General features: G+C 38.1%; 1 protein-coding gene across 6 annotated transcripts; it reads left to right on the top strand.

Annotated features, from left to right (window-relative positions):
• The first annotated feature begins 1110 nt into the window (after window positions 1-1110).
• On the top strand, window positions 1111-25018 carry pms1 (PMS1 homolog 1, mismatch repair system component). Of its 6 annotated transcripts, none has more exons than XM_082507768.1 (13): window positions 1111-1186; window positions 2372-2518; window positions 2830-3012; window positions 3108-3210; window positions 4334-4497; window positions 11398-11514; window positions 14010-14132; window positions 14240-14386; window positions 14490-15262; window positions 19885-20343; window positions 20492-20622; window positions 24470-24630; window positions 24717-25018. In XM_082507768.1, exons 2-13 carry the CDS (start codon window positions 2387-2389, stop codon window positions 24915-24917), a joined length of 2694 nt encoding a protein of 897 aa, XP_082363894.1. In that variant the 5' UTR covers window positions 1111-1186; window positions 2372-2386; the 3' UTR covers window positions 24918-25018. The 6 variants fall into 6 exon arrangements, with proteins under 6 accessions (XP_082363894.1, XP_082363897.1, XP_082363896.1 ...); XM_082507771.1 differs by having other exon boundaries at window positions 2375-2518; XM_082507770.1 differs by having other exon boundaries at window positions 1123-1241.

The raw sequence follows: 25018 nt of genomic DNA on the forward strand, positions 1-25018 counted from the left end.
GGGAAAAGGTAGAGATTTGATAGGGTGTTCTTGTCTAATATTTTCATGTGTATGCGGGTGCACGGGTATGTTGGTATGGGTATATAAATATATATATTTGTAGGTTGTGTATCCTTGAGGTGTTAATGGGGTTATTGAAAATGTGTATATGTGTGTATGTGTATATACGTATGTATGGATAGATAGAAACATATATGTATATATATATATTAAAAAAATTACACATAACATATAATGTAATTGCAAGGAGGTATTTCTGTAGTCTATTGATACTAGATAGTGGAAAGGGGGTGGGATTAAATAAGCTTATGCTTCTTCCTGCTCCTTTTTGAACATGAACGTTATTTGGAGTTGTGGTTGCTCGTTTTCCTTTTGTTTTGCTTTGTTCATTTGTCTCTTTTAATTCTATTTTGTTGTACTTTTTCAACATGTTCAAAATAAAGATTCAATCAATCAATCAATCAATCAATCAAAAATACATAAAAAATGAAAAATAAAGAAATGTCCAAATGGCATGCCTGTTCTTATCCCTGCACACAGGATGTCACATCACATCAAGCAGGTAACATTAATTTAATTTAATTTAATTTAATTTAATTTAATTTAATTTAATTTAATTTAATTTAATTTAATTTAATTTAATTTAATATGGGGTGGCATGATGGTTAACACTGTTGCCTAACACCAAGAAGGTCTTTCTGTGGAGTTTGTATGTTAACCCCATGTCTAAATAGGTACCTCAACTTCCTCACACAGTCCAAAGACAACCACTTAGTGGGGTAAGGTTAACAAGTGATTATAAGTTGCCCATAAGTATGAGTGCAAATGGTTGTCTGTCTCTCTGTGTTAGCTGCCACAGGTGCAGAGGTGCAGAGAATAACATCAAGATTGAAAGGGAACGTTTAGAAGATGGTAGTGAGACCTGCTATGAATTGTGTTTTGCAGATGGTGCGACAGACAAATTGACTGATTTTTAGATTTCTTGTAAATAAAATGAGAAATAAGAAAAACAATGCCCAAAACTGCCAGCTCTAACTCCGGGCAGACTGCTCTTTAGACTCCGCCTACGCCTGACTTATAGCCAATCAATATGCAGCGAAGGGGGGAGGGCGGGAAAACAGTAACTTCCGCCTGTGGTTCTCCGTGTCTGTTGTTATGAACGATTGAAGCAGAGAAGCAGTTTTATGTTAGTATTATTTAGCCGCTTTATTGAGCTAATTATGGCTTTGTAACATCTGTACGTAAGTTTGAACTAAAATTGAAATTTAAATCTGAGCTAGCAAGTCTGAGCAGCTTAAAGGAGGTGTGGAGAGCAGTTAGCTAGTCTTAAAGTACAGTTTCATTTTGTGTTTAAAGAAATGTGGATAAATTGTGCCTTAAATGAAGTGAATATATCTTAGTGCCGTTGCTTTTTTGACTGCCTTTACTGGTAAATTACTGTTAGCTGTGATCACTAATTCATCGATATAAAAGGACGTTTTCATGTATCAAGGAGCAGCCAATTTTACAAACCGTAAATACTATTTCTTTAATCAGCAGCAGTAAACGAGTATTTCTGGCAGAAGCGCCTGAAAAGTTAAGGATTCCGTCTACAGTCATCAAGGCAGAGTTGTTAATTAATGTAGATAAAATGTCCCCTTGAAATATCTGCTCTTATTTCCATGTATAGATTTTAACTGCAGGAGGGTCCACTGAAGCTGGTTCAGCGTTTCTTTGGGTTTCATGTAGAGAAGTTAAGAGACTGAACTCATAAACACTTACATGGGATGGCCCGCTGTGTTTGAGCAGGCAGCTAAAATAAAGACTGGAGGTGTAAGAAGTTAGGGAGTAACCTGCAGGTTTCTGGGTTGAGATTTTTGTACAGGATTCCTGATTTTTAAAAATCACATAAATACAATAAATCTAATTAGTGACTTCAATAAACTAAAAAAGTTTGAATCATGCATGCCCCTAATACACAGTGAGTGTCGACAAACTGAAGAATATTCTTGTACTGTACACTGAAAGAAAGGGAAATACTTGGACACGTTTTTCTTTATATGTTTGTGTACAATTTTATGAACTTGTCCACCCCACTTCAGCGCAGATTGCATGTATCTGATGAGCTTAAAGCAGTCTGACACCACTGAAAATGTGGATAACCAAGATCATATAAATATTACATTCAATAAAATTGGTCAGAGGACACAAATCCTCTTTTTGGGGACATCCAGGATAATACTCTGCCGAATCAAATATGTGGTGTCACCCACTATTGCAAGGGATCAAAAGAAAGATCAGGAGCATGTTTATAAGGGCTATCCCTTGGCCAGCTATTCTCCTATTATTCTTGTGACTAGATGTGCCACTAAATCCAGATGTTTCACCTTAGCAGATAACTGTAGTCATGAAGCAGCTGCCCCCGGACACTGTGCGTCTGCTGTCCAGCTCCCAGGTCATTACGTCTGTGGTGAATGTTGTCAAAGAGCTGATCGAGAATTCCCTGGATGCTGGAGCTTCAAGCATTGATGTTAAACTGGTAAAGTACTTAATTACAGCTAATGTTACAGGGGAAAAAAATTAATTTATTTAAAAACCTTGATTCATGCAGAAGCAAATGCAGTAACCAGTCTGATTTCCTCCAGTTAATTACCCCTGTTAGTGTATTTTACTTGAATTTATTATCATATTTATTTAACATTAATGATGCAATGATTATGAATAATGATGTGAGTGAAAATAAATCATTAATATTAGAGCATTTTGACTGCTGCTGCAGTCACTCTTCAGATCATAACAGCTTTGAGTTTGATTTCCCTTCATGTTGCACTACTTTTATTGACATTTTAGGAAAATTTTGGCCTGGACCGCGTAGAGGTTCGTGATAATGGGCAAGGAATCAAAACTGTAGATACTCCTGTGATGGCTGTGAGACATTTCACCTCAAAGATCTGCAGACATGAAGACCTGGAGCATCTGGAAACGTACGGCTTCAGAGGAGAGGCGCTGGGTTCCATTTGCGCCGTGGCTGAGGTGTTCTATTAAAACTCAAACACTCGTGCTGTGTAAATTACAGCCGCTGACACCTCAATGTGGCTAAACTGAAGTTTTGTGTCATTTCCCTTCAGGTGGCTGTTACCACAAAGACAGAGGAGGATGAAATCAGCACCCAGTACACAATGGACTTGACAGGGAAAATTGTTTCCCAGAAGCCGTCTCATTTAGGTCAAGGTACGGCACAGACAGCAGAGCAACAAGGAAAACTTCCTTTTTAAAAAATATCTAAAAAACGAAAATTAAGTTGCTTCAGATATGAGGGCAGAATTTATTTTAATCCCGGTGAACAGGAAACTTAATATTGATGTTTACAAAATCAGCCAGCAGACACATTATAAACAGTGCTGTTCGTGAATTATTATTGGAAAAATAGAAGTGTTTTACTTTTATGGAAATATGAATATAAAAATTTAAAAACATCAAACACCACCCATCACAAAAGTTCTTAAATAGGTTAGCTCAATAAGAAAAATTAAAATGAAATATGACAAACCAAAAATTGTTCAGTAAGGTAAACGCTATAGAGAAGAGCAAAGGTCAGGAAAAATTGGAGTATAATAAAGAAAGATAAAAATAAATAATAATAATACATTGATTGTATGGAGGACCAAAATTTAAAAAAAAAAAAAAAATCTTTCTCCTTATTCTCCTCTCTGTTTAACTTCCAGTTTATTTTGAAATTAATTGATTAGTGCATTTATTGATTAACTTGATTATATTTGCTTTAGAAAAATAAAATAGAAGTAATTCAAGTGTATTTATTTCTCTATTTTCTTTTTAATCTTCTTTTAAGGATTTCTTCGTTATGTGTAACAAAAAGAAAAATAAATAGGGAAATCTATAAAAATAGGAAATAATAAATCAGTGATGCTATCACACAAGTACACTTGTTTATTTTGTGTTAAATTGGAAAATGCAAGTCTGCATCCATAACTGTGCAAAACATAGTAGATTTACTATTACACAAATACTCTGTTTAGTTACTCTATTTATTGTTTAATTGTATAAAGTGTCCTTTAATGATGGAATAATAAAACAGGAATATAAATCAATGGACGAGTTTAATAAAGGTAAAAAAAATACAAGAACAAGTGCAAACAAATGTCAGTTTACATCAGTTTTTAAGCTTACTTTAGATATAATTTTTAGGCTATTTTTGGTGTGTTAATACATTTAGTATTTTATTTATGTACATACTTTTAATTTTTGCAATTTTTTTGTCTGCCATATTATCAACTCTAATTGTTGCATGAAAATATAATTTTAGGTCACCTACTCTGTTCTGTTTCTTTTGCAGGGACGACAGTGAGTGTAATGAAACTTTTTAAGAACCTTCCAGTGAGACGTCAGTGTTTCTCTTCTAACAAGAAGTGCAAAGAGGAGCTGAAGAAGGTGCAGGATCTGCTGATGGCCTACGCCATTATCAAACCGGAGCTGAGACTCATGCTCGTTCACAATAAGGTCAGTAACTCGTCCACACAACTTAAGAAGAGAAATAAACATTACTTATATACAACCTTTAAAAACAAAGTGCTAGTACATACAGGCAAGGCAGAGCACACACCAGATATTAAAGTAATTTAAAAAAAAGCCACAAAAAATGCAAATAAAAATACAACGAAAAAGAAAGATTGATGAAAGAAGAAAAACAGCAACATAGATTTATATACCAAGACAAATTAAAACTGTTAAGTAAAGAAGCTTAATAAAATAAATAAAAAATAACAGAATAAAATAGGTCTAAATAAGATAAGATAAGATAGGATAACTCTTTATTGTCATTTCACAGTCATACATAATACAATAGTACAATGAAATTGAAAACACAACACAACATAAATAGAAGAATAAGTGTATGCTTATTGCACATTGTTATTATTGCACCTTATTATTATTACAATTAAATAGAAAAAAGAAAGATGTATTTAATGAATAAAAATCAAAATATAATGCAATAAAGAACTTAAGGTATTGTATTGTAGTAAGCTTGTCCAATAAGTGGTGCAGATGGTGGTAGAGGGTGGTATTGGATTCCTCCATCAGCAGATGGAGGAATCCAATTTGAAGCTTGATTCAAACAGCAAACTTATGAATTCTGAAGTAACATGGATCCATTCCCATAGCAGGCAGTTCAAAACTAAGACCACAGAAATAGTAACATTGCACTTTTCCCTAATAGTCACACCATATTACTCTTTACTGCTTTACTGGAGATTAATGTCACACGCAAGTTTGGCCAGGAAGTGATTAAGATGCTTATACAAGTAAAGATAGAGATGAGTATCAGTCATATTCCACTGTGGTTACAAAAAAAACACAACACCTTTGTATACAAACACCCTGATTTAAAGCTTTAGCTTGATGCAACCACTAGGTGTCCGCCTTAGCCTTCAGATGACATTCCCTTTAGCTGAAAATCCCCTTCAGTTTTTTATATATTAATATGGCATGTATGTGTGATGGGACTATAGATGCAACTAGCTGCTGTATCTGCAGCTCTTTCACTTTATTTGTGACCATGTATAGAGTGTGAGAGTGGTTGTGTGTGTCAGAGAGACCATGTTTACATATCTTAGTGGTGACCAAAAATTGGAAGTCTACTATGCTTGTGGGGACCAACAGCCCTTATGGGGACAAAATCCCCATAAGTTTGAAGGCATTTTTGAGACTCAAAATGTGGTTTTAGTGTCAGGGTTAGAATTAGGTTACGGTTAGGTGTAGGCTAAGTGTTAGGATTAGGCATTCATTTTTTGATGGTTAGGGTAAGTGGCTAGGGAAAGCATTATGTCAATTAGATGTCCCCACAAAGATATGAAAACACAGCATGTGTGTGTTCTCTGTGTTGTTGTTTACCTTTTTTATACACAGGTCTCTATTGATAAAGAGTTCTCTTTCTCAGTAAGACAGACTGATTAAATTAAGGATTTGAAAATAAATGTACTGTTTTGTAGCCATCTTGATAACACTGACATGTATCAAGACTCTGAAAACCTCTTTAGGATTACTGTTAGATACTGTTAGATTGTCAGTTAGTTAAGTTGTCTTCACTATTTTGATTAATGCCATTACTATCACTCCTCCTACTGTATCTGGGGGGTGCAAAGACAATGCAATGCATTAAGTAATGTGTTTTAGTTTTAATGCACAAGTGTATTTTTTTATTGAGTAGTATATTGGTCCATTTTGGGGGATTAACAAAAATCAAACAAAAAATTTATTAAATACTGGAAGAGAGAGCCAAGTAATAAAGCCATTAAACTCTTTTTTCCATCCAGATTTCCTTACAGCTGTAAGATGTTCGGGCATCTTTTGCCCTTTGTCCTTGTGGTTGTGTCCTCAGATGTGTAAACGGACAATTACAGGAAAATATCGAGGAGCTTGGCCGACCTGTTTGAAGACAGAAATTGTCTCTGGCCTCCTGCTGGTTTCTTGTCAGTGCTAATGCGAGTCGGTGAGCTGTGAAATTGTTAACGTGTGATGGAAAATCTTCATTTAGCTTCTACAGGCGCTCCAGAAACACTAAAGATTTTATCAAGGCGAGAAAGACGAACCGAAACACTGCAAGACTAGTGAACATTTTCTACATTTAGGTTGATAAAAATTTCACTCATTAATAAATAAACTTAAAATAAAAACATGCAAAAGAATATATTTGTTTCCAGTAAGGTTCAAACAGCCGAGTTTAAACAGAAACAGCTCAAGCTTTGATTAATTGCCTTATTATTTTTTATGTTCATCCTTTTTGGTTCTAGTAATGTCAGAAAATCTTAACGTATCTCTTTTGAATGACTTATTTTGTACGATTTATTGTACTTTTTCTTAAAGAGAAAGAAAAGAGATTTTGATCCGTGTTGGCTTCAAGGTACATAAATAAGTAAAATAGTCCAAAACCAAAAGATACAAAAGAAATGGTGACATAGAATAAATGAAACTAATAAAAACGTCACATCTGAGAAACTCGAACTCAATCTTTTGTTCTGAAATGTTTGATTGAGAATCTTTAAACAGGATTAGATGATGTACAATAAAACCTGCAGACATTTTACAAATACTTGTGATGCAACAGTCTGTCAGATGGTGATCAAAATAGTATAATTAATGCAACTAATTGCTGAAACAAAACCTCTGTGAATGACAAACACACAACCCTTAAATTGTTAGACAACATGTCTAACAATTTAAGGGGAGCATGTTCTGCATATTTGAGGATCCCTTTTAGTGGTAAATGTCATTAAGTGAGAGAGCTCTAATATTTGTTTGATTGATTGATTTGTTTGGTAGCAAGATTACTTAAACATTTATGAAGAAATTTGCTTAAAATTTCGACCAGAAGTGGGGCTTTTGGAGTCAATCTGGATCTGAGTTCAGGGATTTTTTGGAAGGTCTGTTTTACCTGTGCAGTTAATTGAATTTTAATTTCAGCTATATTTTTACCCTCCACCTTTTACTGAAAGAAGGTAATATAGATCAAAACATTATTGTGCTACATTCAGTTTTCCAATCATTTTCTCGCTTTAGCTTTTAGCACATCCGTTTCCTTTACTTTTCCCCTGATCACAAAATTCCAGATTCACTCCCTGCCACATTCCCACTAGCCTGCAGCAGATTTACTGCATTCATGTAGTGTTGAGTTTATTTAGTTGAATTACAATTAAAGCTCATGGAAGTCTAATAATAATATATTAATGCTTTTATTTATTTTTCAAAGTTTAATAAATCCACTGTTGTTTTCTGAGAATGATTGTGTTAAATAATCATAATATCGATTCTCATTTCATTCCTAGTACAAAGGCTCTGACGTTTTTGTATGCCTTTCCCTGCACTGTCTGTGTCTTATCAGGGTTATTGTCTCACTCTTATCTACGGCTGTTTTGCTTTTGGGTTTTTTTGCATTAAGAAAAATTACTGTAATTGCCAGAGTTACCAAAATAATTGTGATTGATATTTACTTTAATCAGGCAGCAGCCCTGATTGCAAAATACTTTGCGTCATCACTTCACAAATGCATATAACATTTAATTTAAAAAAAACATGTGAAATGTCATCTTGATTTTCTCAAGAAAACTCACAAATTAATCCAGACCCAGGGACTGAATTCATGCCTGGTCTGGGGGCAATTTACAGCCTTGAAGCCACAGTGCCTCTGGATGCTGCTGCAAGAAAAATGTTACCAAGTGCATCCATGAACATTACAGCATGATGTAGCAGACATCATTGTTTGGGCTTGCAGGGAATGCTATAGTTCAAATTACTTTAAGAGCAAACATCGATGCTCTGAGAGGCGTGAATCCCTAACATGTGTTGCCGTTTGTTTGGCTCATTTAGCAAATGGTAGCAATTTGATTGTTGGATGAGTTTGACTAACACAAGCTTAACTGAACATAAATAACATGTGTACTTAAGTAATATATCATCTTTCACAATGTCTAATGTCATTTAATTAACTGTGAAGAGATGGATCATAAATAAACACTGACCTAACAACAGTTATTAATTCTCATTAGTTATATTCAGGTTGCATGTTTTCCAGCGTGAAAAACTGAAAAGTAAAAAGAAGTCATTTTGTGGGATATTTGGTTTTAGACCAGAGACGTGTTTGGTCTTTTTTTATATAATTTAGAAGTGTACCATTTTAGATATTTAGTAATTTATTCCCCAAATTTGGAAAGGCCTGTGTTGCAGTAAAAAAAAAAAAAGGTGACCATTTTTAAATAAAGTAAGATAACATGGAGAAATAGAGTAAAATACTATTTCAACTATTTCAAAACATAAAATGTCCCAAAAGACAAGAAGATTTTTTTTAAGTAAAAATGTAAATAAAACATCAAAAAAGAAATAAAAACACAAGAAAAAAAAATCAGAATACATAGTTTAGTAAGTCTAGCAAAATAAAACATCTTAATTGAGAACTAAAGGGGACAATAAAATATGATTTAAAAAATATTAAAAAATGGCTTAAATAGGCAGCACGGTGGCACGGTGGTTAGCACTGTTGCCGCACAGCAAGAAGGTCCTGAGTTCAATTCCAACATCAGGCGGGGTCTTTCTGTGTGGAGTTTGCATGTTCTCCCCGTGTTTGCGTGGGTTCTCTCCGGGTACTCCGGCTTCCTCCCACCGTCCAAAGACATGCAGCTTGTGGGGATAGGTTAATTGGATAATCCAAATTGCCACTAGGTGTGAATGTGCGAATGAATGTGAGTGTGAATGGTTGTCTGTCCCTGTGTGTTGGCCCTGCGACGGACTGGCGACCTGTCCAGGGTGTACCCTGCCTCTCGCCCTATGACAGCTGGGATAGGCTCCAGCGCCCCCCGCGACCCTGAAAAAGGATAAGCGGAAGCGAATGGATGGATGGATGGATGGATGGATGGCTTAAATAGGTAAAAGTATGACAACATGGAACAAAACTCTTGGTTCTCATATGTAGAATCATGTAAGAGTTAGTATTTTTAATGTATGATGACAATATGTCGGAAAAATATGATCCAAAAAGCACTATATGCAGTTTTTGGACCAGGATGTTTTTCTTTTTTGGAGCTTTGCCTCTGTACACATTACATTGTATGAAGGGAAAATGGGGATTTAAGAAAAGTATTGGAACAGGTGAGGCCTATTCCCTCATTATTTCATGACAGTCCAAAAAGACCAAATATCTGAAAGTATTCTAAGTGCTTGCATTTGGTAGCTTTTTACTGAAACTGCCAATATGAGATCCAATGAGATGCTAGTGAATGAAGTCATCGATAGGCTGAAAAACCAAAATCCATCTATTAGAGAGAACAAAAGCTATAGAAGTGGCTTAAAAAGAACTAATACACCAGCCAGCCCAGCAACACCGAAAAGGCTGAAAGATTACAGAAGACAAGTGTGGTTGAGCACAGAATAATTTCTATGGTTAAGAAATACAATTTCATAACATCGTACGAAGTCAAGAAGGTTAGATGAGGAGGTGGATGTATCATTTGACACAAAGTCAAAGTCTACAATCAAGAGATGTTTTCATGGATGGAAATACAGAGGGTTCACAATAAAGTGCAAACCAGTGGTTACACTCAAGACAAGGAAATAAATAAAAAGTAAATTAAAAAGAAATATTGCATGTTCCTGTAGTAGTGGAGCAGAGTCCTGGAGAAAGTGCTGCTTTCTGTGAATAGAGTGGTCAGGAGTATCCGCAATGCAGAAGAGTTTGTTGTGTGATCTCCTGTTCACCACAACTCCAAATTTAAGCTATTTTTACTTGTTTCATTACATAGACATTTTCGTCTCTTACCCATCAGGCACCCCAACACAAATACAGCTGACTGTGGCTGCGATTTGGGTGATTATAATGCCTGAGTTAAGTTGCTGATCGCAGCTGCGGACTTGACCTCTGCTTCAGTTTCAGGCTGCAGCCAGTTTGTACACAGAAGTGTGTAGGCGGTGCAGGTCAGGGAAGGGAGCACACGACCACCATATAGCTTTCATAGAAATCAATTTGGAGTTCGTCAGGGGAGGGTACTGAACCCATTTTGTGCAATCAGCACTTAGTTGCCCCCTATCCTTTATCTCCAGCTCTGCCATTTGGCTTGTGTCATGTTTCATAGTTTCTTCAGGAACTGTTTACAGGAGTTATCCGTTTATAGGTGCCAACTTTAATTTAATATCTGAGACACGTCCTGCAACACAGTGTGTGCTTTTAGAAATCAACACCCAGGAGATAAATTCACTGGTAGACACATACTGATGTTAACATATTTTGCACCTAAAATATTTTCTGAACTGTGGTGCTGCTAAAAATACAGCATTGAGTTTTTTTCTTGATTACTTATTTGAAAAATTTACACATTTAGAAATTTATGTGGGGAAATCTTTTTAAATTTATTTATTTATTTTAATTTTTGTCCAAGCTTTAATTACTACATTATGTTAAACGTTTTCACAGCATTAGGGGGTTTATACAGTGTGATTGTCGATGAAACTTGCTTTTTGGTACAGTGGACCTATTTTGCTTTTCCTTCTTTTTCTGTCTTTTCCAACTACCATTGGACAACCTGCAACTTGGCCCTGCAAGACTAAATTAACTACGAATTCCTGTTTCATTACTCTTTATTGTTTGGCTATATTGTTATGTGCATATATGTGTATTTTACCAAAGGTTCCTTTGTTTCTTCTTTTCCTACGTTTTTTCTGACCTTTTTGAGCCTCAGCCCTGACAAAAATTCAGTTTTATAGGAAAGACCAAAACACAGACTATAGCACTTAAAAAATATCAAAACACTTTAAAAATGTGTCACATCGAAAATTAAATTGTCAAAGCTAATAAATAAAAACTGTAATAACCTTGACGAGGACTCATTGAGGTGGACGGGTGTCATTTCGTTCCAGGTGGTCCTTTGGCAGAAGGCCAAAGTGGCCGATAACAGAAGCGCCCTCCTCGCCACGCTGGGGCCCGGTGCTATTGCCAACTTGATCCCTTGCCACCATCACCAGGAGCAACCGGAGGTTAGTTAAGGGGAAGCTGTAGAAACTGGAGAAAAGCTGAGCGATTCTGCAAGATGAACACAAACGGTTGTTAACCCTTTTGTGTCCCAAATTCACATTTTAATATTGCAACAAAAGAGACGGCATGAAGTGCACAGAACCCTGACGGACGATTGTCATGAGTTCAGATCTGCACACTGCCCCTGTCCCGCCTCAAGCGCACACATCTACTCATTGCTAGAACCTCATGCTGTTTCTCCTGTGGCCCCGTTGCCCTTCATTACGCAGACGTTTGTGTTCGAAAAGCACAATTTCCCCTCGCTCACCTTGAAAGCTTGATGTCAACAAACACATCCTGAGATCCAGATCAGTTAAAATATTGTGTAACATTGCAGCATGCATAACAGGACTTCTTAGAGTCAGTGTTGCTAATGTTATGCAACACTAGCGCTCAAAAACCTAAGAAAATATTTGAAAACAAGTTAAAAATAACCAGATCTGCACTGGTGATGATTAATGATTACGACCTTAGGACCTTAGGCTTAGCTGCCAATACTACATTTAATGCCTGGATATGATGGATAATTTCTGCAGAGCAAATGGGAGCATGCACGTTATACTCGATTGTGAGCTAATAACCTCATCATGAACGCCTGGGCTCAAGCCAGCAAATGTGGTCAGTTGGTGGCTGGCCAACAATTTCTTTGCCCTTTTCTCTTGAGTTCTTTCCTGATGAGGGCTGAGTGATTTTTGTTAGCTAAGCTTTGCTCTGCAGATTGTAATTGAATTACCGTCGAGCTGTAACTTTCTGCTTGGTCACGGTAGGTGTCATGTGGCTCCTACCTGCTGTCAGGCTCCAAACTAATCTATTCTGACAGATATGGAGCAGCCCTTTTCACCCTGTTTCTCTCTCATTTTCCCCTTTGTTGTTGTTATTTTCCTGCTTGGTGCCCGGTTATGAGAACAACCTTTCACCTTTTCCTCTTACTCCCCGTAGCAATGAAAGGGAACTTTTCTCCACCTTGTCCCTAAGAACAAAGCTTCAGTGATCAAGGGGACCGGGTTGACAATTTCTCCAGCCTCGCTAGGGGAGAGCTGTAAGAGCTGTTCCTCTGCAGAACAAAATGTGACACTCGCTTTTTGCCAGCTTGACTACACATAGCCGAGGCCCTTTAGGGCCAGAGGTGCCATTCGTACACTCATAAAGTGACCCTAATGAGCAGAAATGGAGAAACGCATGTGTGCCCTGACCTGAAACAGCAGTTCATTTATTAACTTCATTGGCGTGCGCTGCTGCTAATAATGAGCCTGAGACCATGTGGAAACAAGCATAGCTGTTGACTCCTCGCGATCTGCTGAACATTAATAGTTTTCCATAATTTCTTACTAGCTTGCATTCATAATGGAGTTTTAAGTACAGTTGTTGAGGTTTATGCTGAGTCGTCGATTTTAGCTCATTAGGACCTCCTCTGGCATGATTTTGGGTGAAAGGTCATCATGTATGATGCTGAGTTTTAATGGGAAAATGCTGAACACCAAAAACAGGCCTGCATGTAGAAGAGGGAACTTTGGTCCTCTTTTATGAGTCTGATCATTTTAACCCGTAAAATATCATAACCTTAATATATGGACAACAGAATTGTGCAGAATTAGAGAGAGACGAAATGGAAATGTGGCTTTAGTGCTCCTCTGCCACAGTGTGAGGAGAGACTTTATGAAAAGTGAAGCCAATGTCTTAAACCTGGTTGGTCTTACCTTCACCTGGCCACAAGCAATAGATGGCTGAAAGAATAAGATGGCAAAAGTGAGCTTCTTCTGAAGGGAACTCAGAGTAGAGTCACTGCTCCTCCGCACTGAAAAGAGCCAGATGGCATCTGACCAGTTAGCATTGTAAACCCCCTTTAAGTGAGGTGTTTTGTAACATGTCCAAACTGGTATAAGATCTTGGGGCAGACCAGTGATACACTGGAGAGATTATGTATCTCATCTAATAATAATATTAATGGATTGCATTTATATAGCGCTTTTTGGGACCCTTCAATACCACTATTCATTCACTGGTGAAGGCAGCTACAGTTGTAGCCTGGGGGCAGACTGACAGAGGCGAGGCTGCCATATCGCGCCATCGGCCCCTCTGGCCATCACCAGTAGGCAGTAGGTGAAGTGTCTTGCCCAAGGACACAACGACCGAGACTGTCTGAGCCGGGGCTTGAACCGGCAACCTTCCGATTACAAGACGAACACCCAACTCTTGAGCCACGATCGCCCTCATCTGGCATGGGAACATCTCCATATCACCTTGAAAGAGCTTGGGGAGGTAATGGGAAGAGCAAGATCTTTATTTAGACTGCTGTACATCCTATACAAGCGGTGGAAAATAGATGAATGATGTTATAGTGCTTTTGTTTCTTTTTGGATTTTTATTCCTGTTTGACTTATTTCTAGTTTTTAATGCATGGCATGCCTTTTCTTATTAGCCTTCTTTGTGTTGGATAACTAATTTTTCTTTTTCTCAGATTCTTTTGGAGGGCTTTTTCCCAAAGCCTGGAGCTGATTACTCCTCTACGAGCACATCTAACCCTGACAAAACATTTATATTTGTCAACAACCGGCCAGTCCAGCACAAAGAAATAATGAAGGTAAACTCATTTTGAATAAAACAATCAATAAATACATTTTTATGGATTAAAAACTTTTTGTTTATTTGTTTCTCTGCAAATTTTATTTTTTTGTGATTGGCCATCAGCTGTTGCGTCAGCACTATACTGCTCAGTATGCAGACGACCAAGCCAGAAATCGATATCCCACCCTTATGCTTAAAATTTCTGTTCCACCTTCATCGGTGGACGTTAATCTGACACCAGACAAGACTCAGGTTCTTCTTCATAACAAGGTAACCACAAAGCTCAAACTTAATCAAAGTGAGTTGTAGTTTATTTGTTTGGCTGTAGAGATTCCTGAGAAAGGAAATTGACCTTTTGTCATCTGTTTTTTAGGAGACTGTATTGACTGCAATAGAGGCATTGCTGGTTTCTCTCTATGGATTTCGGCCTAACGCTGATCTCCCAGCTGACAAACACCTCAGCTCTGAGCCATTTCCTTCGCCATCTAGTCCTTTGCAGGCTGACAGTGAACGAAATGCAGAGAATAGTCACAGCAATGATAGCGTCCCCAGAGATGGACCCAAACAATCGAGTGCTGACACCTCGCTGGACCGCCAGGCCTCAAACTGCAGCTCCTCTTCTTCTATAGCAGATGACTGGATTGTAAACCAGATTCCAGCTGATCTTGAGTCTAACTTTTCTCTTTATGATGATGAAATGTCTCAGACGGTGACAAAGCCAGCAAGCAAATCCCCGGAGAGACTTGTGGACAATAAAATGACAGCTGCAACTATAAGCAAAGTCCAAATTTCAGCTGAGGACTGGAGCCGGGGGACCGCTCTTACTGACCCGGTATCAGGAGAACCCCTGCAGCCTGTCATAATTCATCGACCTACAAAGCAGAATCACTCTGTCCCAGATGAGGCCATGAGTGAGAGCAGCTCAAGCAAAAAGACATTAAATGCCATCACGGAGAAGCGAGCTGCCCTGACAGCCTATGACATGATCAGCAACCGCACCATGAGGGCACCGCTGTCTCCTGTCACTATTTTTGAGAAGGAAGCCAGAGCTGAGGTCCTGAGAGAGAAACCCACAGCCAGCCTGCAGGACATCAGCGTCGCTATCCATGAGAGGTGGAAAAATCTGAGGGAGGAAGACCGTAAGAAGTGAGTTTCCAGACCTTCACCTTTCTGAGTTTCCATCTCTTGTTATTTGCAAGGCAGAGATGGAAGAGAGGAAAGTCTGACCTGCCATTTGCATGTGAGAGGCCTGCTGTGGAAATTTTATTGATACGAGCTGTATTTCTAATTTCCACACAACTTTGCCTAATAGTGGGTGAGGTAACATAGATTTCCGTAGTGCAACAGGTATTCCTAATGATGATATGTCCCCTCTTGGTCTGTCCAGAGGGTCACATCTCATTTCTATTTAAATTTGGCAAATTAAAGCTTCAAGTTTGTTTTCTCTTTCCATGCATATCGACTAAACACAGGCATTAACTACTGATTTAATTTATACTCACTGATATAAACTCCTATTCACTCAATTTTAATTAGAGACCATTTCTAGACTCGCACATGTCCCTTTGTCCACTTAAAAATCTCACCTACACTTACACCGCATAAGTGGCATGAGGACTGACACATAGTTGGCTAGTCAAGGGCAGACTTGGCGCAGCACACATGGAGGTAATGAGCATTTGTGTTTGACCCCGGCTCCCCTCAGAGTCAAAGGATTGGCATTAATGAAGGTTAGATGAGGACGGATATGTTAAAATAAATAAACAGAAAAAAAAGCAAATGTTTAGTTTTATTCTTGAATTTGAAAGGATAATGCACAAAAAGATGAAAAAATTGCCTTAGCTCTTACCTCTCTTTGCAGTCCTTGGCCAGTTATGCGCATTATTTAATAAGTTATAAAATATAAATACCTGTCAGCAAGATACAAGATATAAGAAGATAGTCTCATTAAATATTCATCCAAAAAGGGTTAAAATACTTGCACACTACATTTCCAAAAGTATTCACTCATCCAAATCATTGAATTCATGTGTTCCAGTCACTTCCATGGCCACAGGTGTATAAAATCAAGCAGACTGCTTCTGAAAACATTTGTGAAAGAATGGGTCGCTCTTAGGAGCTCAGTGAATTTTAGCTTGGTACCACGATAGGATGTAACCTGTGCTACAAGTCCAGTCGTGAAATTGCCTCGCTACTAAATAATACACAGTAATCTGTTAGTGGTATTATAAGAAAGTGGAAGTGATTGGGAACAGCAGCAACTCAGCCACAAAGTGGTAGAAAACATAAAACCATAGAGCAGATGCTGAGGGGCATAAAGCACTGAGGTTACCAACTTTCTACCAAGTCAAACGCTACAGACCTCCAAACTTCATATGGCCTTCAGATTAGCTCGTCTGCCTTGACATGTGCATAGAGGGCTTTATGGAAAAGGTTTTCATGGCTAAGAAGCTGCAGCCAAGCCTTACATCACCAAACACAAGTGTCAGATGCAATGCTGTAAAGCACAGTACCACTGGACTCTAAAGCATTGGAGACACGTTCTCTGTAGTGATGAACGCTTCTCTGTCTGGCAGTCTGATGGATGAGTCTTGGTTTGCTGGTTGCCAGGAGACGGTACTTGTCTGACTGGCATTGTGTCAAGTGTAAAGTTTGGTAGAGGGGGTGATTATGGTGTGAGGTTGTTTTTCAGGAGTTGGGCTCAGCCCCATAGTTCCAGTGAAAAGAACTCTTAATGCTTCATAATACCAAGACATTTTGGACGATTTCGTGCTCCCAACTTTGTGGGAATAGTTTGGAGATGGTCCCTTCCTGCTCCAACATGACTGCACACCAGTGCACAAAGCAAGGTCCATAAAGACATGGGTGACTGACTTTGGTGAGGAAGAACTTGACTGGCCTGCACAGAGTCTTGACTTCAACCCAATAGAACACCTTTGGGGTGAATAAGAGCGGAGACTGAGCCAGGCCTTCTCAACCAACATCAGTGTCTTACCACACAAATGTGTTTCTGGAAGAATTTCCAAAAATTCCAGTAAACACTCCTAAACCTTATGAAAAACCTTCCCCGAAGGGTTGAAGTTGTTATCTTAGCAATGAAAGGCCCACATTATTATAAACTTTGTGGATTAAGAATGAGATGCCATTCAGGTGTATATGCGTGTGAAGGTACACAAGCAAATACTTTTGGAAATAAAATGTGCATATACATTTAAAAAAATTCCCCACTTGCCCTCCGGGTGCTCTTTGTTTGTCCTTCAATCTCAGTTCCTCTACCAGGGGCTTGGGGACTTGAGTGTCTAGGGCAGTATCTTTACTGTTCCTGGGACTATGCTTTTTTTGGACATCTCATTCCTGGAATCTGTTGGAGCCACTCTCCCAGTTTGGGGGTCACTCTCCCATTCATTTTCCTCCTTAACTGGAGTTGCATTCAAAGTATCTTTCCAACAGTTCCCTATTGTCATCCCATGCCAGCTTATGCCATAGCCTTGTTCCAAAAGCACACTTTTCATCAGTATATCCTGGTTCCTGACCCAGACCTTATTAATCCGGGTGATGCCTGAGCTAGCGTGGCTTCAGTTACAAGTCTCTTATCATGTTCCAAAGTAACCTTTAGTAGCATGGCAGGTCCTAGCCTGGGGAACCCTTACTGGATGCATTCCCTGGCCGGGATTTAAACCCTTAAGCTATTATTGACCTATTGTTCCAGTGACGGTAATATTGGTAGAATAGTTTGTCATCCTCCTGGCTCAAGGTTTGCATTAAACGTGTGCAGTACTTTTCAGTCATTTGTCAATTTGTCATTAGTGACTTAGAAACTGTCCCAGATGCACTCGTACATGTCAGAATTTGATTTCTAACTGCTGAGCTACTACATTACACTGTGTTGCAAACATTTGAACCCAATTATGTAAGATTGCTGCATACCAATTTAAAGTAATTGCAAGGTTGGAAAGTGTGCATCAGCAGATTATAGGATCTTTTAATAAGGTATGGAAGAGCATATGGAAAATGACATCTGTTCAGACTTGTGTTTCACTGTACTGCTGTCTTAACCGTGAAATAAGATAACTCTGCACCTTTCACTTAAGTGGCACGCTAACATGAATTTGTGAAACATGCTATTTAAATAATGAGGCGGTAAAGCATCAGACCAAATGCTCAGATGCAGTATATGGAAACAGGAGTTGATAAAATTACTATTTTGTTAAGGAAAGCACCCAATGTACCCTGGTGTCAACTTCTCAACATGATCTTTGGGAACAAAGTGGTACTCATGATGTAATTTATAACCCCATTAAAAAAAATCCTTGAGATGCTGTGTACATTGTAAAGAAAAGCGGATTACAATGATTTGTGTTATGCTAAAAAAGGAAATACAATTTTTTTTAAATGAAATATCTCAGAGCTGGTTAGGTGAATTCCTAATGTCATTGGTAATAAAAAGAGCATCCTGGAGAAGCTAAGTTTTTCAGAAGATCGGAGCTGCTCTGTAAGAATGTGTGGGCGAAAACCTTTTCTTAGCATTTATTTTGGGCTTTCATCGCTTACAGTATGTGGTATTTCTCAAAGACTGAGAGAGAGGCTGGGATCCTAAAGAAGCTGACTGTTTGACCAGTTCACCACTCTTTAAATGATTGTGTAGGCAAATAGTTCAAGAATTAATTTTCTTCTTGAGAGAAAATCTCCTCCCGAGAGAGATCATAGGTCATTTTTATCTTATTTTTATCTTTATATGGATAAATTTTAACTGACTTTTATGGAAGAAGTGGTGAACTGTGTTCACTGACCCTGTTTTTTACTGAGCATGTGCAGTGATTTCCACCACACGTCTGATTTTAATGATGTACTTTCCAAAGGCTGAATACTGTGAACATTCGGTACTGGTTTTTTAGTTTTGCTACTTGCAGAGATTTCACTATATCCGGCTGAAAGCTCCAGCTGCTGAAGTGTTGAATCTGGCACACAAAGTACAAAATATTCAGATTGACAGAGCACAGTTTTTGAGCTTTTTACAGTCTGTTATGTTAGTTTTGCAGCCTTTTTTCAGATAAAGACATTATCTACAACCTGCTTTATAACAGCAAAGTAGTGTTTCTTTGTAACCACAGTAAATTGTTTAATATCAAAAACTGAGACAGAATATTGTTCAAATTGCACTTATTCTTCTCTGTTTTGTAAATGAATGGTTCAGAATCCAGACTTCATTACATGTACAGCTGTTCCAGATAATGATTTTACTGGTCTGGCCAGTTTGAGATTAAACTGGCTTGGTTTGGTCATGAGCAGAATGAGTCTGACATCCCTGCTCTGCATTTCCATCTTTTATGATATTATTAACTGTATATGACCAAAAAAGGGTTTTTGTTGTTGTTGTTGTTGTTGTTTTCATCAAGAAAAGTTATTTCTAATTAGTTGAACTCATGAACAATCTGTAGATACTCCCTTAAATACTTCTGAAAGACCTGTCTGCTCAGGGATGCTTTTAAAAAACAAACAGAACAACAAAAAACAACCCAGTCAGGCTAGTCCTGTACCTCATTAGTTGTGAGATACTCCACCACCTCTTTTACAGTCTTCTGTTTGCCCCATCCCAACTTTTCAATGTTTGACATGTTTTTCCACTATGTTCAACTAAAAATACACGTTTATGCTGATCTCATTTCATTCTCTTTGTTTCATTTATGCACACTTTTTAGAAAAGAGGTTTTGATTTAATAGCAGAAACAGCCATAACTACCATTACAAGGCTTGGTTTAACTCTGCAGGTATGAAGAGAAGGCAAAAAAACACCTGGAACATCATGAACAAAGGACTAAGTTGGCCTCAGCTGAGGGCCCCAGAGAGCCTGGTGTGAGGAGCCATATGCAGGGTCAGAAACGTAAGGCCCCGCTGTCCAACCAGCAGCTGCTGGATGAGCTCTTCGCCGCTCAGCCTCAGAAGAAGATGAAGAACCCTGCTCCTAAGCCCTCACAGCCCCTCCCCTGCAGCGTGGCTGCCCTGCGGCTGCAGCTTCAGCGCCTCTCATCCCAGAGCAGCGCAGCGCCGCAGGGCCTCCGTCTTGTAAACCGGCTGGCCTCTCAGAGCGCCTGGGTCATTTTATGTGGTCAGAGGCTCATGTTGTTAAACCCATTTCGAGTGGAGGAAGCTTTGCTGTTTAAGAGACTTCTAGAGAATAATATACTTCCAGCAGCGAGTCTGCAGAACCCTATACAGTTAACAGATGGGTAACGTATCACTCACGTTTCACTAGCAAAGTGCACAGCCACTTTCTTTGTATAAATGTATGCACATATATGAGAGCTAAGTACGAAAGAAGCATTTTTACCTTTGTTTTTTGTATGTATGTTAAAATCCTCTTTTTCTCTTTTTTAGAAGCCTTGGAGGGGCTGAATACACAGAGGCTTTGTGCAGCATGGAGAAACAAAGCCCGGAGCTGAATGGAGCCGCCTTCTTTTCTGATCCTAGGCTTGTGGCAAATGGTTTTAAAGTCAAACTCACTCCAGGTACAAAGAATAAATCCAGGAAAAGTTGCTTGACATTATTTTATGAGGATATTACCCCAGAAAACCACTCAGGTACTCTGGCTTCTGTTAAAAAGAGAGATTAATTTTATTCTTTGAACAGCTTGGAAGAAAAAAATAAACCAACACATATCAACTTTAAGCTTTCATCAGGGTCTGACAAATCCAATCAGCCTGAAATAAATACCACTCCTGGCAATCTACCTACATAACCCATAGAGGGTGCTAAAAATAAAAGCAGAAGCTCCACAGAATTCAAATTACAAGAACAAATCATGAGGATGATGATAAAATTCAATAATATTAATCTCCAGGCTACATGAGGAAAATGTAAATATTGCAAACAAAAAGTCCACTAAGTAAACAAGTTGTGTGCAAGAAGTTTCTTGTTTTGTGACTCATGCTTTTGTTAATGTCATAGTTCAGCAGTTAGAAATGTCAAACCTACAGTCCCCGTAACGGGATTACAAGCAATTATGTCTGACAGAGTTTCTCTGTGTCGGATTAGCTGCGGGTAAAATGAAAAACACCCAGTCTTTCACAAGGTTGTTTATCATGTTAAACAATAAATTCTCAATTCTAGTGTTTTTGTTTTTTAAGAGTTTTCAGTAGTAACCTCCAAATGTTCATTTTAAACTTGCCAAAATTACTGATTGATTACTTAACTTTATGCATTTCAACAATGAAAAGGGTGAAGAATTTGTGAGATATTGTGGTAAATGTTAACAGCCAAATAATGCAGTAATCTTGGTATAAGTAAAATCCTTCTAGAATCAAGTCTCAGCACTTGGAAGTGGTCCTGATATTCAAATAGTATCTAAACTAATTTTCAGTGGTCACTGAGACCTAACAATAATGTTTTTAAAAGTTTTTTCCTTCCCTGTGGAAGTTTTATTTCTACCACCACCTTTTCTGTTGTAGAAACCTCACATTTTAGTTTCTATTCAGGTATGTTTGAGTGCCTCTCTTAATGTGTCTGATATAAATACTGAAAATACTTCATCAAAAACATAATTGTGTTTACTTCAGTTCAATTCATTCTGGATTTTAAATTCGAGCCAGTGAAGAGAAGCCAGTATAGGAGAATAATTCTTTCTCTTTCTAGTCCCTGTCAGTACTCTTGCTAAAGCATTTTGGATCAACTAAAGGCTTTTTAGGAAGCTTTCAGGACATCCTGATAATAATGAGTTATAGTAGTCCAGCCTAAAAGTAATCAATGCATTGACTAGTTTTTCACCCTTACTCTGCGACAGAAAGCAGTCCTACATGTTTGTTTATTATGAACTTTGAAGGACATATCCTGATCAAAAGTGACTCCAGGGTTCTTCACGGTGTTACTGGAAGCCAAGGAAATACTATCCATTGGTTTTAATCAAGTATCGGCTTAAAATCTTGTTTCTAAGCTTTTCTGGGTCGAGAACAATAACCTCAATTTTATCTCATTGTAGAAGCAGAAAATTTGAGGTCATCCAGGTCTTTATATCTTTAAAACATTCCTGCAGCTTAACTAATTGGTGTGTGTTATCTAGCGTCATAGATGGATAAAGTTGGGTATCATCTGCATAGTAATGAAATTGTATGCTGTGCCTTCTAATTATACTGTTTACATTACACAGATAGATTCTGTGTAATGTAAACAGAATTGGTCCTAGAACCCTGTGGAACTCCATAATTAACCTTAGTGTGTGAAGAAGACTCTCTGTTTAGCTTGAGTTGCTGAGACAGCTGGGTCAAATGATAGCTTTAATTAGTGAATTACTAAAGGTCTGTAGTAAGTAATCCAGTAATAGATGGACTGATCATATTTAAGACTAAAACAGTAATTAATGGTAGGACTTCTTTGGGCAGTCTTGTAGAAATGGGGTCTAGGAGACACGTTGATGATTAGGAGAAAGTAATCACTGAAGTTAACTCAGAAAAATGAATCAGAGAGAAATGGTTTACCATACATCTATGAGATGGTTACAAATAATTTAATCTCTAATGGCTAAAATGTTATTTGTGAATAAATTCATGAAGAGCTCTGACTCTTTGTCAGCCTGGCTACAGTGGTGAAAAAACCTAGGGTTCTTATTTTCTTCAATCTGATGAATAGTAAGATGTTCTAGCTTTATGGAGGATTTTATTGTAGTGCAACAAACTATTTTTCCAAACTAAATGATGATCTTCTAAATTAGTAAGATGCCATTTCCACTCCAGCTTAAAAGTTATCTGGTTTAAGGTGCACATTTGAGAGTTATACCAGAGGGTCAGTTACTTCTGATTTGAGGCTTTCTTTTATAAAAGCATCCCTTTGTCATTGTCATTGGGGAGAGTTTCCTGGCCAAGACAAACAACAGTACAGTCAATGGTGGTTGCGTAGACTAGTAAGGCACACAAAAATACATAATAGTATACCAAATGTGTACTACAAGCATACTAAATGTAAAGGCCATAAACTGCAAAATACAAAAACTACCAAAATCTATGAGTAATCTTATTGACACTGAAAACATCAGTGTAAGTCTTTATATTGGGGCAAAAAACAGGGTTATTAATATTCAAGAAAAACAATTGGCTGAATATTACTTTAGCTTCTGCCTCCACGTCACCTAAACTCACCTTAAATTCCTTAAGTAAGACCAGCTCCTAAAATGTTGCTCGTCAAGAGTTGCTCCCTGCTGGCTATTGGAAAGACTGCAGGTTTAAGGCATGTCAGTGTTGACTTTACTTTTTAGACACAGAATGTTTATATTTTATTTTATATCCAGGCTGTAGTTCAAATCTATGGGGTCTTGTTTAAGGCAGTAGATGAATTTAGCATCAGCACCAAGCCCAACTTTACAGTTCAAAATATTGTTTTGAACTGTAAATCATTCAGAGCTACTCTAATAGAGACCGAGAATAAAAATGTGGACCTGTAAATGAGCGAAAGAAATGAGACTATTAAATAAGACTTCGAGGATTTATCCCAGCAAATGTTTAAACATGATGTCAGAGTAAAGTAGAATGACTTCCTCAGTTGAACCTCGTTCATCCATGCTTTGATGTTACCTCTTCAATATTTGCCTGCAGAGGGTATACAATGTCCTGTGAGTATTGGTTGTTTTTGTTGCTGGAATGGTTCACCTCAGTTGACATTGGCTCTCTGCCCGACAGCGTGGTCTCACAGTAGGTTTGTACCCCAGTGTGCAGGTGATGAGAATGGTTGCCCTTTAAAAAATTCCAGGAATTTTCATTTGGCACTGCCAGCCTCTGTGGGTGTGCTTGGACTGAAGGCAGCGGTGCATGTAAGATGTTTTCAGTGCACGAAATCTGCTGAGTTTCTTTTGCTTTTGTTATATTCTTGAAAATATCCTCCAAAACTTGTGTATAATTTTTCTGATATTTTAAATTAAATCTGAATATAAAGTAAATGTGTTACTGCCGTAGGTAATTTTATTGTTTTAAGCTATTATTTTCATATAAATATTTAATAGAATAGAGAATGATTTGAACCCTGCAGTATTTCTCTGCACAGATATTTCAAATTGTCCCTGGCTCTCTGGGTTTGTTCTTTTTTTTTCTTTTTTTTTACCATCCAAAGTTGTGTATTAAAAATAATAAATTGTGCATGATTCGCAGTATTTCCTCGTGAAATGAGAAGCCATCATTCTTCCACCCTACAAGACAGCTTCCTTCCAGTCTGCTGGGGCTTCTATTAGTCATTTAACACTCCATTTGGCCCTCTGCTTGTTTGACTTGGTCAACAGTTCGGCTGTAAACCACAATATTTATTTATTATTCTTTCCTGGAGATAGTACTAGCGTCTGGAGTATATTAATCCTTGTTTTCTGCTTATTTTGGCCAGGCGCCACATCAGCCGAGAGACATCTGGAAGTGACAGCAATGGCAGACTGCGTGCCTTTCCTCGGTGTGGAGGACCTCAGGGAGATCCTGACTGCAGTTCTTCACAAGAAAGCCAGAACTGTGCGGGAGTGTAGGCCATTGAAAGTCACAAACTATCTACAAGTGAGAGCTGCTCTGAGTACAAAATGAACACAGCATCACGGTGATATTTTTGCTGTTTAATTTAATTCGAATTTTTTCCCTCACAGGGTGAAGCAGTCCGACTTACCCGGCAGCTGCCTACAAATTTATCTAGAGAAGATGTGAAGGAAACCCTCCTGCGGATGGAACAGCAGCTGGGTGGCGCCAACCACACCTGCATCCATGGACGCCCTTTTCTTCAGCACCTAACTGACGTTCCTACGACAGAACAGGAAGTGAAGGCTTTGCTGAGACCTTTAGAGCTCTAACAAACTGACAATATCATTAAAATTGCTTTTTCATTATAATGTAGATGAGTGTTGTCAATTTGTTATAACCAGAATACATAAAATAAATATATTTTTCCCAA

This window comes from Aulonocara stuartgranti (genome assembly GCF_965226115.1).
Source record: "Aulonocara stuartgranti genome assembly, chromosome: 16".
Taxonomy (NCBI): Eukaryota; Metazoa; Chordata; class Actinopteri; order Cichliformes; family Cichlidae; genus Aulonocara; species Aulonocara stuartgranti.